The sequence below is a fragment of the Sinocyclocheilus rhinocerous genome, unplaced genomic scaffold, assembly GCF_001515625.1.
Source record: "Sinocyclocheilus rhinocerous isolate Xijiao unplaced genomic scaffold, SAMN03320098_v1.1 scaffold245, whole genome shotgun sequence".
Lineage (NCBI taxonomy): Eukaryota > Metazoa > Chordata > Actinopteri > Cypriniformes > Cyprinidae > Sinocyclocheilus > Sinocyclocheilus rhinocerous.
The window spans coordinates 457,167-471,331 of record NW_015659923.1 but is presented as its reverse complement, the minus strand read 5'-3'; the positions used below and the strand labels follow the sequence as shown (position 1 = coordinate 471,331).

General features: G+C 40.2%; 1 protein-coding gene across 1 annotated transcript; it reads right to left on the bottom strand.

Annotated features, from left to right (window-relative positions):
• Window positions 1-1,101: 1,101 nt before the first annotated feature.
• Window positions 1,102-8,648, bottom strand: LOC107724414 (sonic hedgehog protein A-like). Its single transcript, XM_016533339.1, has 3 exons — window positions 8,003-8,648; window positions 4,044-4,305; window positions 1,102-2,285 (listed from the first exon to the last, which is right to left on the bottom strand). The coding sequence occupies exons 1-3, from the start codon at window positions 8,300-8,302 to the stop codon at window positions 1,591-1,593; spliced, it is 1,257 nt and encodes a 418-aa protein (XP_016388825.1). The 5' UTR covers window positions 8,303-8,648; the 3' UTR covers window positions 1,102-1,590.
• Between the last annotated feature and the right edge of the window lie 5,517 nt (window positions 8,649-14,165).

Genomic DNA, 14,165 nt, shown 5'->3' with positions numbered 1-14,165 from the left:
GACTGTCCTCTTCATATTTAACATGGGACCACAACTTTTCGCAAGCATACAAAATCCAGATCAAAGACTTTTTCGCGTCTTACCGATAGCCGTTTTCAACAGTAGCTACGATTTAACTTCATTTCGCATTTCCACGCGTTTGTTTGAATGGACTTCTTGTTTCTCCCACTCGAGTTTTATGCAAGCTGAATAGCCCGATTTACGTGGGTTGGAAATGGAAACATTATTGGTCGACTCTGTCAGATACCGTTTTTATTGTAACAATAAAACACAAATTGTAGGCCTATTTAATTATATGCATTTAAGCAACCTGTGGGCTATATCGTTTTTCTTGTGCCATGTGTTAAACATGACACAGCAATGAACATTACCAGCCCAGTTAATATTTTAATAGCAGCCCTTGAGAGCCGACTATTTAAACCACAGCAATGACAATGAAATATTTATGGACGTTAATAATGATATTAAATCTGATTATTGAAATGATAGGTGTAGATGTTTAATGTCTGCATTTTCAAAGGATATTCATGAAACAAAACAGTTTGAATATTTTCTTTATCTCATTCATTTATAATAAACATATAAATAATAAATTCTATACATTTCCTGACACCTGGCCTTGATGAAAGGTAGGTTAACTGGTATGGCCACTCAATCATATGCTATCCAAACTGTGCATCAGCTGCATTTTATTTCTATAAAACTATTTACCTATTACAAAATATGAAAAGAAAAATACATTTTAGTAAATGTACAGTAGTTACTTATTAATTTGTTTAACGAAACCCTTTGTTCTTTACTGTGGGACTATTATCGTTACTGAATTGTCAGAATGTGCATTTCGTATTTTCGAAAGAAAATTTTCTTTTTTTTAAGAAATACAAGAAGCAATGAAGCCAGAGAAGAGTGAACAAGGACGTACATGTCTGTCGCACTCTGACAACCAAAGCAATGACCAAATAATAGAGAATTCTAAAAGAGAAAACAGCACAAGACTGCAAAGACTCTGCACCTTTTTAAATTAAAATATATTCTCGTATCTTACACTATTTCAAATAACGAAAAGTGATTAGGTAACGATCGGTCAAAATCTAATGTACAATTCTGTGTATAAAAATATAATTTCTGGAGCCCCACGGCGTTTGCTTACCCCTAAAATATAACAGTCATTTGCACATATGCACAGAATGTTACAACCTGTCATGAAAGTTTCTTTCTTTTTTCTTACTTTTCTTTAAAAAAAAAAAAACTCTTTTTTTTCCCGGTTTACATGAGATATACAAAAATAGATTCTGCACCGCTGGATGACCACACTGCATTCGAATCCGTTTGTGTGCCACCAGCCTGAGTTCACGCGAGAATAAATTATGCAAAGAAAACTTTTAAGGCTCCATTTATTCTTTGAAAATGACATTTCTTTTAAAGTCATTGTAATAAATATCCCAACTCCTCTCGGGGCCTTTGTCTCTCTTTCTCTTTCTTTCTTTCTCTCTCTCTCACTCTCTCTTTCTCTCTTGCTTGTAGCCTACTAATATTGTCTTATATCCTACATTAGTGTGATTTCTCTTGCTTTATTTCCATACGAGGGTTTCAGCTTGAGTTTACTGACATCCCCAAAGGATGAAGCATGTGGCTGTCCAAAAGCCACGTTCCCATTTGATACAGAAGCTTGGAGTACCAGTGGACTCCCTCCTGTTGTAAAGTCGCATTAGACTGACTGATGAAGTTTTTGGGGAACAGGGCCGATGACACGCTATGATAGAGCCTGACGGGCGCGAAGGACAAATGCGCCAGACTGTGGTCCTCTATTACGGCGTAACAGGACGCCAGTATTCTGTCGACCACAATGGTCCCATGAGCAGTCACTGGTGCGAAAGAGCCCTGGTGCTCCTCCGTGTATATCCGCTCCACGATGACAGATTTAAGCTGACCGCTATCATCAACAACCATCACCTTTTGTCCGGCTCTGACACTGCTGGCAAACGCGGCGGTCATGGTGTGCCGATCATCCGTTGAGTTGTCGAGGACAAAAAGGAGGTGAGCAGCGGTGAGGGTGATCTTTTCAACGGGTTCTTTAGTTTCGATCACGTAAAACACGCGTCGCGTCGCGGAGTCTCGGTCTGTGAACACGATGAAGTCGCTGTACACGAGCTTCCCATCGCCGTCCGCCGCCAGCACCTTGTCACCTGGGTTCAGGTCCTTCACGGCCTTCTGTCCCCCGTCTTTGAGCGAGACCAGAGACGAACCTGGGAAGCAGCCTCCAGATTTCGCCGCAACCGAATTTTCTGTCGAGATAAAAAGCAATATTTCTTATGCTGCATATCGAGAAGTTACATCATAAATGTTTTACGCTAATTTAGCACATTTTCACTCTTAAAAATAAAGGTGCTTAAAGGGTTCTTCAGAGCGATGCCATAGAAGAACCGTTCAGTTAAAGGTTCTTTAAAGAACCATCTATTTTCTTACCTTTGTATAATATGAAGAACCTTCTTTCGCCACAAAGAATCTTTGGTGAAACAGAAAGGTCCTTCAGATGTTAAAGGTTCTTTGTGGAACCATTCAGACAAAAAAAGCTTCTTCTATGGCATCGTGATGCACCTTTATTTTTAAGAGTGTTGAGTCGTTATTGGTGAGGTTGTCGAGTCAAAAAGCTCGAAAACCATGCGCGCAAGGCAGCTAAATCTGCCCCAAAGTCGCCTCACGTAAGAAAAAGTCTGAATAAACAAAAGAAAACGTGGCAACGGGAATTAGGCTGTAAATCGAAAGCTTTCCCAAAAAACAATGTCTTTGTGTGAGATGGAGGAAAGAGTCTGGACTGCTCTAATTAAAAACCAATAAAGCCCGCACATTGTCATTCTAATGCAGCTTGTGTACAGAGCACTCTTGGAAAAGGACACTTCTGCCTTTCCTTGCGCCTCTTTCATATTTGCTCAGGTGCAGAAACTTCTATGTGACAATTCACACTTATAGAATGAGAAAACCCCAAGCAGGCTCAAATAGTATTTACTCAGCCCGGACACTTTTCCAAGTCTCTAATGGTGTAGATTTGAATGTAAATTAGAAATGCTAGCGGTAGTCAATCAATGCCCTCTTCTTCTTTCCTTTCATTTTTTAAAAACCATCCTGCTCTCCGTTGTCAAGCTTAATGACAATAATTCGGGCCTTGTGGGATCTCTTCACATTCCGATCTCTTGGGTCAGTAAACAGAGCTATAGAATGGACTTTTCGTCTAATCCTCTCATAAGATTCTAGGGCATGAAATAAGATGGTGACAATTGAGAAACAGATTTGCGCGAGCGAGTTCGACCCGGCTCTGTTCAAAGCCTGTAATGTATTTGTAAATGTGTTTAGAATTTAAATGATAAGATTTGGTGAACGCTTATGAGGCTTTGCCAATATGTTCCAGATAAATTACTTTCGATCAGTGTTAAACTAAATAAAATCCTGACAAGAATTACATCGTCGTTGGGCAAGTGATGCCTTCGTCGTATTTTTACAATCGCGGGTGTAAAAATACTATCCTCAATTTGTTTTCATAGATCTCTAGTAAAATGTTTGTACAGTGTGTTCTGTTGCAGTGAGTGAGCTTGTGATGACTTGATAAGCGCTTCCTTCAAAGAAACAGAGTGGGGCGATGTAAGATCACTTCATATATTGGCTGGCAAGTCTTTCTGTGTTTAACACGGCATTATCTGTCCTAGGAATTTCATAAGGTGTAAAGATTTAAAAGCAGGTCTTATAGAGGAATAGCCTTAAAACAATTTGTAGGCTTTGATTGCTTATCACTTGATCATTATTTATAAAACCTAAAATATACAGTAGATTTATTCATTAGAATAATATTTGTTAGAAATAATAATTCCTTTGCCAGATGATATTTTTATGACACTAATACAGTACACTTCCAGTAATAAATAACTTTTTTTTACTGTATCAGTATTTAAAAGCAGTGTTAACCCTGCTTTTTTTCATATGAAATCGAGTGTGAAACGTGCTCATCACTTCTTTATTTTGCCGTTCCAATCAAGCTGCCATGGTCTTACCTGCTTTGACAGAGCAATGGATGTGGGCTTTGGACTCGTAATAGACCCAGTCAAATCCAGCTTCCACAGCTAACCGAGAGAGTGTCCCATATTTGCTCTTGTCTCGATCAGAGGTGGTGATATCAACAGCTCTTCCCTCGTAGTGGAGTGATTCTTCAAAATGGTGACCGTCCTCATCCCAGCCCTCTGTTACACGCAGCTTAACCCCTGGCCACTGGTTCATTACAGAGATGGCCAGTGAGTTCAGCTTGTCTTTGCATCTCTAATAGAATAGAGAGAGAACAGGAAGAGAGGTAATTAACTGAGTTTTAATACATTTCTATTCATTCATCCATGTTGCTATAAACATTTTTTTTTTTTTTTTTTTTACAAATTTATAAATAATGTTCTGAATCTCCAAAAATAATAGCATAGCTTACATAAAAGCTGTTTGCATCCCTTAAATAAACCGACAGGTCTCATTTATTTCAAGAAATAAACTGGTTCAGTAGTATCTTGTCATTTTCTCTAACCTTCTCAAGGATCACAGCTCCCCAGACATCATTTGCTGACAATAATTCTGTAATATCCCAATAGATACGTCTAGACAAATAAGCCGACCGTACGAGAAACCTGTATTTACACTGGAAATAATTCAGCCTTGCATGCAAGGATATTCTGCTCAAAGAGCTTAATGAAAAATTGATAAGTTATTGCATTCGCTTCACTGATCTGAAACATATAGATCCAACCAGGGAAAGGTGTGACTGCATCAAGGCCTCTTCTCTTTCAAAGGCCAAAATACATGCAATGGTAACTTGAAATTAGAAAACAATACTAAAAAGGGATGTTTGAGTTATAGTGGTTTTGTACTATAACCTTAAGGTTTAGAGCAGTGGCTTTCGTTGAGGTGCAGGTAGCTGTGGAATATTAGGCCATGTTTGGGTGGTGCACCCACTAACCTTTCCCGGGACCTTGTGTGGAGATGCTTGGCCTTCTCCAGGACAACTCTTCCCAACACTTAACCAATATGTCAAATAAAACACCACAAAAGACTCTTTCACTGCGTCCAAAAGGAGAAGCAACTACTCATTATTCTTGCAGCACAGGTTTGCTCAAGGGACGTGATGTGATTGCTTAACCGACGGTCTTTCAGAGGTTATATAAAATCTATTCAAAATATGCTTGCAAATTGTGACACTAAGCCAAATTAATACCTGCAATAATTCACACACGTACCCTCCTAGCTTTGACTTGCTCGCTCTCCCCCTCTTTCTCTCCCCCCTCATAAGTGCACACACACACACACCATTCTTAGCCTAACATCCTATACCAGACTACTATCGCCTCACTTTCTACTGATTTGCTTGACCCTCTAATTTTCATGTGTGCAGTGAAAGCCACATGCACCTAATTACACTGGATTAGATTCCATCATAAATTTAAAAAAATGAAGTATAGTCAATTATATAATATAAAATGTTTCAATGTTTCAAATGTTTCAATACTTGGATCTGTCAAACCACCAAAAACTTATTGCGCTTCACAGATGCATCCTCTTATATGCGGCTACATGCATTATTTTCATATTGAGATACTGATGTGTGGAATATCTGTGGTCTGAATGGAAAATGACAGAATGGTACTTTACCCTAATAGAAATAAAATGGATTTAGTGATTATACTTGGAATCTGCTGCCTATTAGCTCTACAGCACTTGTGGCACTTGAATGAGAGAGGAAAATACAAACGAGGCACCGAAAGACACAACCTAGCACATTCTGAGCAAAACTACTGGGGATTCAAGAGCCGTGAAGCCTAAACTCTTTATTAATTCATTGGGTCGTGTGCCGCAAATCAAGCCAAATTCTGTTCAGCCACCATGAAGCGCAGCGGGAACCCCTGTGCCGCCGCTTTGTGCTCCAAGCTAGGTTTGTTCAACAAGCCGCCTAGTCACAGTCAGCTACTAATCTCCGCCCGAAATGAACTGTTTTAGAGGAAACACTTATCAGCTACCTGTCAGAGCAAACAGCCTCCTGGATGCTCTCGCAGTTGCGCCTAATGTCGCGAGCAGCACCGTTAAGCCCAATTGATTACACAGCGTGTTCAACCAACAAACCATCTCTTACACTCGGGTGCGCTTCTCCAAAACATTTGTTAACATGACACCTCGTTAACTCCCCTTAAAAGACTGAGACGTTCATTTGAAGTTACAAGATTGCAAGGGTAGCTTTCCTATTTTTAACGGCAGCGTGTGTGCCCGCGGGTCATCGCACACTTATAATCACATTCACCTTAAGTAGAGTTTGATATACATCTGAGAAAACCACACCAGACAGGGGTTTCATCTTTTTTTAAGGACCAGAAAAGAGGAAACTTAATAATGCACCTGCGCGGCGCGTGTAAATCCACTTTGGTTGACATTCGCAATGTTTAAGCAAACCTCGTCCATGCGATAACCAGTCATGACTTAGACTTTGAACCGAATAGCTATTCAGCAAAGACACGTCCGAAATGGACTAATAAAGATATTATACTCAGACTAATAGCGTTATAAATTACACGGAAGCAATCCTGAATATGCATAGTATAGAAAAAATATTTTCGATGCATTTACTAAACAGCAATGTTATTGTTCCTTTGCATTGTAAAGGGTCAGACGTTCAAATGATCCCTGCTAATGCGACGAGAGTGGAAAGCCATGTTGGGGACAGACAGCCTATTCCCGAAGCTGTCTGACTTTTTTTTCCAGAGGCCTAGCTTTGCTTGCAAAATAAAATAAATAGGCCTAAGAAAAGGGGGGTGGGGGGGAGAGAATGACAGAAAAAAGATAACAGATGGAGTTGTGTGAGACGGCATAAATGTTATATAGCCTTCAACCCGGACAAAAAAAAACGTTATATAATTTGAGTAACACAACTCTAGCATTAAACAAAATAAATAGATCTAAGTCTTACTAGTAAAATAATGCACTTTCGAGCAGAGGAAACAGTTCCCCGCATCTAAGTGATTATTTACATATAGCCACCTATTTACCAAAATAATAGTGCATACTGCAATTAAAATAATGTTGCACTAGTCTACTCCTGGAGTGTACCACATAAAACTTATTTCAGGCTGTGTGTCGCTTGCTGTTGCTTATATATCGTTCAGTTGTACAACAAATAAGCTATAGATTAGGCCTATACAGCATTGCCAGCAGATGAGCAAACTCCCGAATAATATCGAAAAAAGAGGGCTGAAGACACACAGGCCATTGTGTCTGATTCTAATCTGTCACTAAGTGGTACCGTCCTGGCCCATTAATAAGCAGAAACAAACTGAAGAGCATCCTTCGAGAAATGTCAATATGTTCATGCCCAGATAAGCAGCGTCTGAGAGCGGGTGGGCTGCGGTCTGACTAGGCGATCCCTTGAACATGTATGCTTAATTTCGTTCTATATTTAGCTGTCATAAGACTGACATATTCTGATCATCACAATCCCCTCGGATCAGGTGCCGTACCTATCTTGCAGGATCTCCACGTTTTATACAACAGATAACGCGCGCCCGATGTAGGCGGACAAAAATGTATAGGTACAAACAGAGAAGCGCATAAATATTTCACGCAACCTTCCACAATGAGGGTGAGCAAGGAGGCAACCAGCCGGTTCTCTCTTGATGGAATTTCTCTCGCACAGCTTCATTAGAGAGATCCATGCATGCCGTAAGACAGATAACGCGCGCCCGATGTAGGCGGACAAAAATGTATAGGTACAAACAGAGAAGCGCATAAATATTTCACGCAACCTTCCACAATGAGGGTGAGCAAGGAGGCAACCAGCCGGTTCTCTTGATGGAATTTCTCTCGCACAGCTTCATTAGAGAGATCCATGCATGCCGTAAGCCTAATTCACAATCCCTGCACAAACTGTAGCTACTTTCCGAAGCTCTGACTCTCAAACAAGCACCGGTGCGATTTCTGAAGGGAAGGGAATTACCTGTGTCATGAGTCTGTCCGCGCCAGTGTTCTCCTCATCCTTAAAGATAATGTCGGGATTGTAATTTGGAGTAAGTTCTTTAAATCTCTCTGAATTGCGCGTGATCTTTCCCTCGTATCTGCCGCTGGCCCCTAAGGTCTTCTCCGCGACATTAGGTATAAACTGCTTGTAGGCGAGAGGTGTCAGCTTCTTAGGATGTCTTCTTCTGCCGTAGCCTCTGCCAGGACCGCAGGCCAGTCCGGACACCACCAAGGACAGACTGAGAAGAGACACCAGCAGCACTCTCGCCATAAGCCGCATTTTGCCGCACGGTGAATCTCGCTGCGCTGTTCTAGAGCGCCCTGCGCGGTGTGTCTAGTAAGATTTCTCGTTCTCGCTGCGCGGATCTCCGGCGATGTCCTTGCCGTCTCCTCAGCTCACGCGTGTCCCTCGGCGCCGAGCCCTACCGTGACAGGTGCGGAAATGTGCGTCTGATAACGCATCGGAGGGTTGCGGCGTGGATGGGAAAGGTAAGACTGACCTCGAAATCACAACGGTAGTTGAAGCCACAGCCACTTATGCGAGAAGCCTCTTTACTCCTATGTATTATAGCTGCGATCTGAGGTAGGGAGGGACCTGATTGGCTCGACGGGACGAACCCTTCTGATGTTATCCCACAAAACAGACGCGCAAAAACCTTTCAAGAAGGTGGGTTTCAGGGGAGGGGACACGGTGAGATGTGAACGCACCAGTTTCCCCCCGCTGCTGTCTGTGAGGCTGCGACATGCATGTGTGCTCAGCCCCATCTGTATGTGACCTGCTAATGGACCAAGTCATTTTGTCTGTATTTATGGTCCTGCTTAAGGTGCATGTAAGGGTGAATAAATTGCGCTACTTTAGTTAAAAGTTTCGTTTATCACAGTCAGTGCAGACTGTGTTTGTGCACATGAATCCAAATGATTTATAAAATATCCACAAACAAAGCGATTCCAAATACAATCCAAAACATGGCAAAAACACAGACGTTTCAGTTTGATGCAAACTTTTTTCCCCTTTTCTTTTTATCTCTTTAAATCACATACTTATGAGGTTAATCACTTGTCCCATCAATCTCTCAACCTGAAAAAAAAGCCAGATAAAGTAGTTTGGTTTTTAATATGCATAATATTTATTATACTTTGTGCACCTGAAATAATGTCAGCATTATTTTGCCAAGGTTTTAAAGTGAAAGGTTCAATTTCTAAACAATTTACAGGATTTCATTTTCTTTGAAATATTGTCCAAATGTCTATTTCCAAACTGAAAAGCCAGGAATGTTTTAAATCATTTAGAATAAAATGAAATATTCTTCCCTCTCTATCAGCTGCAATTCCATTGGCGTAGAGATCGAGAGAGTAGGAGACAGAGATTAAGTTGGCTCTTCTGCCCATCACAGCTTATTTGTGATATTGGAAAGGGCTCTTCCTGTGCACACAAATGCTAAGCTGTCTGTTTGGGAGAAAGATCAGCCTGCAAAAACCCTGTCACCCCTTAAAGTCCACTTCAGTGACAGATTAAGCCATGGTAACCACTGTGTTCCCTGGCCCATAGCAGCGGGTATGGTATGTGTTTCATTGTCTTATTTTCTCTTGTTTTCACACATTTTCCAGACTGCTCTATCAAAGATGGTGGCTGCTTGTCTTGAGAAATACATTAAAAAGAGCAGGGCCCCTGCTGAAGGTTTTGTTCAATTGAGCATGACACAGGTGATTTGTTGTTCAATTGGTTTGGAGTGTGTAGTTTTCTGACGGCAGAAATTTCACAAATGCCATTAAATATTGCCTATTCGTAAATCGGCATGTTTAACATGCATCACAAAGGAAAAATGTGTCTGTTTCTCTTTCCCAAAAAATTGTCATCATTTTTGATTTAGCTTAACTGGAAACTGATTCTTGGTCAATTAACAAAATTATACACTATTTTCATTCTCAGGGTGAAGGCAGTGTGAACCTTTTCGCAGAATGTCGACAGCAAATCAAGTAGTTAATCTCTTCTAAAATAACTTTATAAGCTCCAAATATGCAACCGAAAGAGAGGTATTTCGATTGCTGCTTCTAGCAAATAGTCACACAGAAGTTACTTTGTCATAATTAATGAGATTATGACCGCCTGGTCAGTGTAGTCTAAAAGAATTGAACTGTGCAGAGTATACTAAGGTTTTCTATATGCTGTGATGAACACGTTATGAACTGGAACTTAATTGATATGAAGTGGTTTTGGTCAGTGTGGGAATGACTACAAGAAAACAGAAGAGACACAGGTAGCCACATGTTGCTCCTCTTCAATTACATCTCCACAACTGCATTCATCAGCAATTAAGAGATCACGGATATTGTTTTCCATTCCTTTTATTGTTTTTCAGACTTCATGATTACGCAGACATCCTATTTCAGGTCATGCATTCATGTAACTGTATGTGTAGCATGAATAAGCCCTACAAACAAACAGTGTCGTATAATTTTGGGACTCATTCAAGATCATGTGCCGCCCCAACTGACTAATCCTTTGAGAATGACCCTAAGCAGTTAGTGTAGAGCGAAACGGTCTTAAGGATAAGCATTCTGTGGAGGAACTTGGGCAGCTCTTTGTGTTGTTGTGGACTGCAGGGAGTGGAACGTGGGGAATTTCACAATCGCGTACCTGAGGTTCCAGCTCAGCTCCGTCTCGGAGTGTGTAAAGAGTTTTTTATTTGCCTCGCTCAGCCGCTCCCTCTACTTAAACACAGCCTCAGTCCTCTCAAGGCCAAGGCAAGACAGCCAAGCCCCAGGTCAACCCAACACAGCGGGAGGGAGCGGAGAGTCTTAGAGATGCGCAAATACGCTTGGAACAGAGATTTAGGGGGCAAAGGGGGCTGGTGAGCACTAAGAATAATTCATAAATCCAAGAATGATGACGAAAAAAAGCATGTTATCAATAGCTTTTTCATATGGACTTAACACATTCCACTCGGTGCCATTAAAAATTGCCATTGTGGAGGCTGAGAAAACCAATTTAGTCGTCATCATAATGACTAATGGTAGCATGCTTCAACCTGTTGCTGTTTTCAATTCTATATGTGGTTCCATATTTATTTAGAATATTTAACACTCCTGGAAAAGAGATGTCAAAGACACCAGAAATGTAAAATGGTGATGGACAGCGGAAGAAAATATTATTGCAGTGATATGGGAAAGTTCAGGATACAAATGAGTGAGCACATGAGAGTAAACCATCTGCTGCAGCATGCTTTGTTCAATTGCCATTTGACCTGAGGACACAGATAGTATCTATTTAATGAACTTGGGGTGCTTGTGGCCTGTGCCATATTACCTGGAGCAACAGTCATTTCTCTGGAAATGTAGTCAACATTCAACACGGCTGACCACAATAACCACTGAGAAGTAAAAGCATCATTAAACATCCACTCACAGGGTAGTAGCCATGCAAGTCACCATTGTACCATGAGAAGTGCAGCCTTTCTACCAAAGTGACATTCCACAAGAATAGTGAACAAAACATTCCCACACTGAAAAGTCTCCTAGACAGGTTCCAGGATGTTGCTCACTGAACAACATTACAGCCACTATTTTTCATATTGATTGTAAAATTAATTGTTAACTACATGTGTCTGCATGCTTCAGCTTCTGAGGTGATAGATAAGGATGAGTGTTGTAACGTCATCAAAGATCAGGAGTGGAGCAGAATGATCCCAAAGACTACTGCTGCTGAAGAAGAGAGAGAGAGAATCACAGCCTTGGATAATGACCTCATTCCGGTCGCCAGAGTTTTGTGATCGAGGGCAGCATGATTGTACAGGAAAGAAGCAAAGCCTGAAATGAAGAGAAGAGGAAAAGGTGTGAAAATAAAGCACAGGCTTTGAGGTGAGAATTACAAACAACAAATGAAGCTATGATGGACTACCTCAGATCTCTCAAGTCTCAAGACACACCTCTTCAAGAGTCATTTAGTGATCTGACCCAGATGGTTTGTCTCTAGCACTAAATCAGCATTACATTTAATCAGAGTACTAGCAATATATTTGAACCTTTGTAGAAGTTTATTTTGTGCTCTGGCATTTTCTGGTACGTTTTGCGCTGTTTTCTTGAGCACATGCTGTGGTTATTGTCATTTATTATTTGGCTCTCTGAAACACTTGATTCTGCTTTTTATTTTATTTTGTTTTGTATAATTACTACTAAAGTGTATAACTGACTTTTGTCCCAGGCAACCAGTGTGCTAAAGAACTGTGCTAGTTTCGTGTTTTATTTATTTAGTTCGTTTTTTGTGCCTTCACTCTTCAAATCAGAGCCCTGATCACCCAGTTTTATTTTGCGATAAAGATGGGATGACTGTACATTATCCCTTACTTATGTGATATGTAGAAATGTTGAAAAGAAGAAAGCAAATAAGAAAAAGCAAGCTCTAAATCCCAAGAATAGCCTAAAACAAATGGTTGAGAAAGTCCAGAACTGTGTCTGTGGGCTTATTTAACATCCTCACCTTGTTTTACAGGCTCTAAAGCTCTGATGTCTTGTGGTAGCTTCAAAAGCAAAATCAGCTTTCTAAATCTATTTATGGATCTTAATAAACTCCAGACAAACTTGCTTCAAGAGATGTTTATGGTTCAGACATGTCTCTGTGTGTTTTATATTAGGTATTTGTTCAAGGCTCAGATTCATTTCTAACTAATAACCATACAGAGCAAAGGCATTTGTCAGTTTTATGAAAGCCAGCATCAACTTTCTCAACTATACTGAAAAAAAGCGAGAATCTCTAGAAAAGCACATCTAGATACAGAAACTGACAATTGTATTAATCAGTTAAACATGACTTTTCGAGATTGGCAGGTCAGCTTTATCGAGGTAGAGTCTGTTCAAATAATAGTTTCCTGTAGATGAGAATCATATTAGAAGCATTTGAAAGGTGTGGTTCAGATCTGTGGAATTTTTCCAGAACAAGCAGGGGGGATTACTGTATAGACAGATAGACAAACCTGCACCAGCCCTTTCAGGTGTGTCCTTTTGCTAGAACAAAAAATCCACTTTAGACCTCAGTTCTACTGTTAACCTACTGCAATATAGAATTCAGTGCCTGTTAAACCATCTAACGCTCCTTCTCTGCGACTCTAAATGTCTTACTCTCTTCATATCCACCGTTGTTTAGTATGTGGCAGAAGCTCAGCAGACAGACACATGACACATGCTTGCAAAGCTTGCACCAGGTTGAGAGGCGGTACAACTTTAAAAGAATCATTTTTTCCTCTCTTTTCTATTTAATTGATTTGGTCGCTCCCTCATGTAGTCTATAGCAAACATGGCACTTTTTATAGTCTACAGCCTAAGCAGATGAAGTTCACCCCACACATCATCGAAACAGTTTTAAGTTTTAGACATTACTCAATTAAAATCTGTTACACATTTGGAGAGTTTTGAGGATGCAAATTATGGAACCTGTTGTATTGAATTATTCTTGTTTTGGCTTTCACCCTATCTTTGTGTTCGCTGACTTCACACCTAAATCAATCTCAGCTGTAATCATAAGATTATGTTAACACAAACCTAATACAAACAAGCTGAAACCATAACATGTAACCATCAACCAACAGTTTTTGTTGTTTCTGCCAAGAAGCCTTTTCTGTAAAATGTGATTACTTACCCACATTTTACAGAAGATAATAAGAATGACTACTGTATATGTACTTTATATAGCTTGTAAGCACAAGCACTTTAATAAATTCATGGAAGTGTCTGTACACTTTTCTCAGTGATGCAACTTGAGGAAATGCAGAGCGCAGAAACATCAAGCATCAAGTTCCCCGATGTAAATAATCAAGAATATTAATGACAATTTGAAGCAGCTAAATCACAAGGTACCTTTCAGTGTTTAATCACACTTCCACTAAATGACGTCCTAATATGTAACAATATGGATCATGTTGGCAGGTGGTTTGATCTGTTTGTCTGCATCTCAGTCTTTATCAACTCTGTCTGACTGAAAGGGGGTGGGGCGATTTAAAGCACTTCTACTAATGTGACCGTAAATGTGAAGACCAGCATCACAAAGACAAAGATCACAAAGAAAACAGACAGGTGTGAGTGTACAGTATGAATATGAAAGGCAGAGATGTAGGAAAGGTGTAGAAGAATACACACATGTAATAATGCAT

Coding starts and splice junctions, on each gene's coding strand:
- LOC107724414 (XM_016533339.1), bottom strand. CDS start 8,302: ATGCGGCTTATGGCGAGAGTGCTGCTGGTGTCTCTTCTCAGTCTGTCC. Junction 4,306..8,002: donor CGGACAGACTCATGACACAG/GTAATTCCCTTC, acceptor CTATTCTATTAG/AGATGCAAAGACAAGCTGAA. Junction 2,286..4,043: donor CCATTGCTCTGTCAAAGCAG/GTAAGACCATGG, acceptor TTATCTCGACAG/AAAATTCGGTTGCGGCGAAA.